Source organism: Sorex fumeus, unplaced genomic scaffold (genome assembly GCF_029834395.1).
Source record: "Sorex fumeus unplaced genomic scaffold, SorFum_2.1 ptg000036l, whole genome shotgun sequence".
In the NCBI taxonomy this organism is placed as follows: domain Eukaryota; kingdom Metazoa; phylum Chordata; class Mammalia; order Eulipotyphla; family Soricidae; genus Sorex; species Sorex fumeus.
This window is the reverse complement of record NW_026606093.1, coordinates 11,866,774-11,872,773: the sequence shown is the minus strand read 5'-3', so window position 1 is coordinate 11,872,773 and position 6,000 is coordinate 11,866,774. Positions and strand designations below refer to the sequence as shown.

At 40.2% G+C, this 6,000-nt stretch overlaps 1 protein-coding gene across 2 annotated transcripts in view; it reads right to left on the bottom strand.

The window, feature by feature from the left end:
• Positions 1-1,021: 1,021 nt before the first annotated feature.
• Positions 1,022-6,000, bottom strand: part of ANO6 (anoctamin 6) — a 202,971-nt gene continuing 197,992 nt past the window's right edge. For both annotated transcript variants that reach the window (XM_056117899.1, XM_056117898.1), the window contains one exon: positions 1,022-4,349. In XM_056117899.1, coding sequence (XP_055973874.1) covers positions 4,143-4,349 — 207 coding nt within the window. In that variant the 3' untranslated portion in view covers positions 1,022-4,142. The remainder of the gene's footprint in view (positions 4,350-6,000) is intronic.

Genomic DNA, 6,000 nt, shown 5'->3' with positions numbered 1-6,000 from the left:
GCCTGCTATTGGGGTAGGCTTCTAAAAATTTGAAATAGTGGTGGTGGGACTGGTGTTGGAATACTGAATGTTATAAGTTATTGTGAACAACTTTATAAAAATAAAATAAAATTAAAAAAACTAGAAAAACACTTCTTCCTGTTATTGTTCTAGCTATGGATCATACTTGATTTAAAGCTTTATTGTCTAGTGATTTAAACTAATTTTAAAATTTAAAAATTTAAAAAAACTTAAAAAAAATTTTAAAGGCTGCATTAAAATCTGGATTATGTGGTATCCAGGAGAAAAGGAAAAGTTAATTTTATAAATTAATTACCTTTTATTTTCTTCTACACAATTTCATCTTTCTGCCCTTAGTATTAAACCATAAGTAAGTAAAGTAAAGGCCCTCCCGTTGATCGTCGATTTGCTCGAGCGGGCCCAGTAACGTCTCCATTGGAGACTTTGTTGTTACTGTGTCTGGCATATCGAATACTCTCGGTAGCTTGCCGGGCTCTCTGAGAGGGGCGGAGGAATCGAACTCGGGTCGGCCATGTTGGCTGCGTGCAAGGCAGACGCCCTACCCGCTGTCCAAATAGCTTTTCTGAGGTCTTTCAGACTTGTCACTCTGAGTTAGATTCATACACCCACACATAGAAGCCGTCGAGACAGAAATTCAGCAAAGAACTTCTTCCTCCTCTTTCTTCTCCTCCTCCTCATGCAGCCTATCTCTGTACTCTGGAGTGGCTGGCGTGGCAAGCAGGGATGCCCTTAAGCCAGCACCGACCTGGTCCCCAGGCCTGAGGTTTTGTGCTGGCTTCGTGCCCAAAGCAGTATGCAGCCTTGGCTGGGTCCCCATCCTCCCACACCCCCATTTCTTCACCAGAAACCCATGGTCCAAAGGTTAGAGTGTAAGAAATTATAATTTTCAATATAATTTAAAAGTGCACGTTTATCTGAGACATGACTACTCAATTGAAGATTGAAATATTTACTTTCTTAAAAACATGAAGTCAATTACATGCAGCACAAACAACAGGAGTGTTTCAAAAAAGGAATTTATTAAAATGCTCATAATTATAAAATAATATTAAAATGCACAGAAGTTCACAAAACAAGTATGATCTTTACATCTTTACTGACACACGATATGAAAAGCATCATGAATACTTCAATTCTAACTTACTTAAGTTGTTCATCCATTTCAACTTTTTGAATATCATAAAGTATAGCATGAACACAAGAAAATGGTCCAAGAATTATTAACAACAGAACACATTCTACTTCCCTATTGTGAAATAAATGTTTTCTGAAATTCAAGATGTACAACAATGAAAAGGGAAGAATTTGGTGACAGTTTACAAGATGGACGTAATTTAAAAAAAATCATAACTTTCTCTTTCTAATGGTATCTAAAATAACTGAGGGATATATTAAGAAAAATCCCCTGAGTATTTTGGTCTACTGTTTCAGTTCATTAAAATCCACAGGCATTACAAAAGGATAGAAAACTAACATTTCTCTAGTGGCGAACATAGGTCTGGGGCCAGATTTTCGCTCTAAGGGTCTACCCATCCATTTTCCAGGGATGCTGCCTCTGCTCACATTTACAGCACACAATTGCCTGCAGAAACATTTTTCTTCATCACCAACAAGCCAGCACTTGCATTACACTAACACTGCTGGTGTCACGGGTGACGCTGGGTCCCCCTGCAGTCCAGCTGTCTGGAGGACATTGGCAGTGCCCATACATCACATGCGCTACCTTAAGACACACAGAGGCTTTTTCCCCCGGTTGTCACAGAAACACATTTTAAACCATGAAAGAGTACTCATAAAGACCTAACTTGGTGATTCTTTTGAAGTCCTATCTTATATACAAAGAGATAAGGCAAAAGCATTCCTTTTTAAAATGCTTCCACTAACGATGAAGAATTGCCAAAAGCAACAGTCGGAGATAGTCCACTGCAGAGTAAGAGGTAATCTGAGAAGGCCACACAGTTAGGGAGGAGAATCACAGTGGAGCAGGGTAGGAGGTGGCTCTGCACTTGGGCTGCGTGGAAGGAGCAAGTTTCCACACAGAGAGAGATTTGCTTCTTGTGCCCAGTGCCGTCAGGCCACACACGGCCTGTGATGAGCACTTTTTCATCACATAGTTAACATCATCAAGAAAGTTAGAGAAATGTTGTCCCTGATTCATGGGGAAGATTAAAAGAATCTGGAATACTGCTTGAGTTACTTTTACACAAATACTTTAAAAAAAATAACAAAAACACATTCAAGGCAGGCACATTTACAACTGTGACCTGGAGATAAGCTATTATACATGTCACTAAATCTACTTGCAGGAACAGGTCCCCTCGCCTGCACTGCTGGATTCGGAGTAGCCTGGCTCCAGTGGCACCTGCAAATCTAGCAGCATCCTGGCAGGTCGCACATGCAACAGGGACCCGGACACCCTGCCTGGGTTACACCAAGGCTTGGCTACACCCAGCGCTGCTGCCATGACTAGCCCAGAATGAGCGGTGCGGCTCAGCCTCCCCAGAGCCTGCCAGAGAAATGGCACCGAAAAGGCAGTAAAGGACAAATTTCTAAACCGATTTAACTGAGGGCAAGAACCGCATCATAGGGAGGGAATTCCAGAAGGAAGTAAACACTAATTGACGGAGGGTTTGTGATCAAACCTTTTGCTTCTGCTTAATTATCTGACTGGCCTCAGGAGAGGCTGAAGACACAAGCAAACCTGAAGTCTTGTTTCTGACTTGGGTAGAATCTGGGTCTCCACCTCTCCTGACCTCCAGTGTTTGGTACAAACACGTCCTTATAACAAGTTATCGGGCTGAGAATAAGGGAGCAGAGGGTGCAAGGAGCAGCATCCACTAGGGGAGATGTTTTGGTACGCTGGCCACTGGGGCATGCAGAATCCCACCCAAAGACCTTCCCTCCCTAACGGTGCAGCTGAGTTGGGGCACCTGCCACTCTCTTAACGGTGCGCAGCAGGGTCATGTCACAGCCATTCATAAGAGTTATGATTCGTAATACTGTAACACCTGTACTAATGAAGGCAACTGGTGGAAAAGGCAATTGATAAGCGTTATCTTTTCCATACTATATTGACAAAAATGTAATTTCATCCCTGCCCTCCGCCCCTCCTGCCAGGAAACTACATGTCTTTAGATGAGATAATTATCCCGACCAATATGAGTTAGAATTCTATTTGAATCTACACTTCTCTCTGCTTTTGTCATCTTATTAATTTGAGATTTGCAGAGCAGTCAACAATAATTAGGGACAGAACATTCTAGAAGCTACTGGAAGATAAAAGGTGTCACTACGGATTAGTATAAATATGCTCTAGAAGCTCATTATTTTTTATTCCAATCCTTTAAAGAACATTGATTTGACATGGGAAAGAAAAAAGACTGAGACTATTTTCTTATTAACTGAGATTTTCTTTTTTGTAGGGATGTGACAATACATCTCATAATGGCTATTTCTGTGTCTATTTAATAGCCACTTAACACTATATATAGTGTTGTTTTGGGCCATACCCAGCAGTGCTCAGAAGACCATATGTAGTGCTGGGGATTGAGCCCAGGTCGACTGCACTGCATGGAGGCAATTGCCTTACCTGCTCTACTTAGCGTCAGCCCTCAAACTATATTTAAGTTAGCTACTAACAATCACAAAAGAAAAAAATCAAGGCAGCAGAGGCTTCTAATGATGGTAATGGAAGAAAAGCTTTCAGGAAAATATGGAACACATCTGCAGAAGTGAAGAAATGCAACACTGCCTAAAAGTAAAAATGTGTGTGAGTCGAGAGAAAAATCATCAAAAGGAGGAAGCAAGGAATCTGTTCTGCTCTAGGAGAGGTGATTTCTAAGCACATGAAGAGACTTTTTCTGTGTTACTGAAATTCCTATTTGTCAAAAAGGTACAATTGAATGTTTTGTAGTTGATTAGTTTTATGCCCTTCATGATCTAAGTTTTACATTTTCCAGTTCCTACAACACCAGCTGAAACTGAAAAATAATCTCCATGAAAATGGCAATAGCTGAAACTCAAATTTCCTAACGTGATTCAGCTTAAACATTCTCATTGTGATCCATAATATATTTTGACAGAGCAAAATTATTTAAAGTGCATCTCAGAACATAAAGCTCTTATTCTGATTTTGGTCGAACATTATTATCTACTATTTCTCCCATCTTCTCAACTATGAGCCCCATATTTTTTGTTATATCTTTGAGGTGATTTTCATGAAGAAACTTTTGTGTTAGGTATTTTTCTCTCTTGATCTTGCTCTTCGTGCTTTTTGATACGTCTGGGATTGCATACGAAATGAAGAATTTCACAGAGTAGATGAGATGCTGAGAGAGAGAGAAAAAGAAAAATGTCAATCAGAGAAATGGAGGGGAACTGAATACCTTTCAGTTATACCTGCTCATTATTATGGTAGGCATCTGATATATATTCTCCATTTTTCTTTGCCAAGATGTGGCTTTTGCCATGCACATCTTGTTAGTCTATAAATATCAAGAATACTTAGGTATGTAGAAAATAATATATTTAATATATTTATAAAAGATAGAACACTCGCATTGACACTGACAATGCTGTAGCATATTTTTCTTGATCTTTCCTAGGTACACTTTTTCCTTCCAAAGTAAACACTATCCTATCTGTTCTATAGTCATGCAGTGTCCAGAGTTATACAGTCACGTGCAGCTGAATGATGGGGTTACCTTCTGACAAATGCATCCCTGGGCAAGGACATCACTGTGTGAACATCACACAGTGCAGTTACAGAAATCTAGGTGGCATAGTCTATCAGAATCCCTGATGGGAACTGAGATAACATATAATCAGTCAATTCTTAACAATCACTGGACACTGCCTCTGCCTTGTTTTCTAACCTCCCTGTTTACTTTGTTTTGGGGTCACACCTGGCTGTGCCTAGGACTTACTCTTGATTCTCTGCTTAAAGATCACTTCCAGCAGAATTGGGGGGACCATATGTGGTGCCAACGGATCAAACCTGGGTTAGCGGGAGGTAAGGCAAACTCCCTACCTGCTGGACTCTCTCTGCCCCTCCCACTGCTTTTAAGATCTAATTTGTCATATACAGTATATTTCTTCTAATGTGCACTACAGATGTATTTATTATCCATTCTGCTCAATATTACTTGGGTTTATTGCTCTTTGAGCTGATTATTTTTATTTATTCTAGAAAAAGTCTAGTCATTGACTTCAAATATTGTTTTTATTATATGACCCACCTTCTATGGTTTTTACTACTTAGTCCTTCTCATCTGTCTTTCATATTTCTTAATCTCTTTATCATATTTTCTAATTTTAATATCTTTGTGAAGTATTAGGGATTTCTGAAACTAATCTTCTAATTCTCTAGTCCTCTTTTCATATTTGTCTAAACTTCTGTTTAACCCATATGCTCACCACCTGCTATTTTAACAATAGTAGCACTGTAGCACTGTTCCCCTGTTCATCGATTTGCTCGAGAGGGCACCAGTAACTTCTCCATTGTGAAACTTGTTACTGTTTTTGGCTATCAAATACGTCATGGGGAGCTTACCAGGCTCTGCTGTGCAGGCGGGATACTCTCAATAACTTGAGAATCCTGCCTCTCCGAGAGGAATGGAGGAACTGAATCCGGGTCGGCTACGTGCAAGGCAAATGCCCTACCTGCTGTGCTATCGCTCCAGTCTATATTTTTATTTTTAAAAGTTCTATTTAATTACTTTTCAAAATTGCTTTTCAGGGCTGGAGCAATAGTACAGCAGGGAGGGCGATTGCCTTGCACACAGCTGGCCTGCATTTGATCCCCAGCATCCCATACGGCCCCCAGTGCATCGCCAGGAGTGATCCCTGAGTGCAGAGCCAGGTGAGGCCCAAGACAAAAAATTTAAAAAAAAACAAAAACTACCTTTCAACTTTTGAGACTTTGACAACAGTGGTTCATCTAGGTTAAGAAATAAAGCTAGCTAGATCAACTGCAAATTT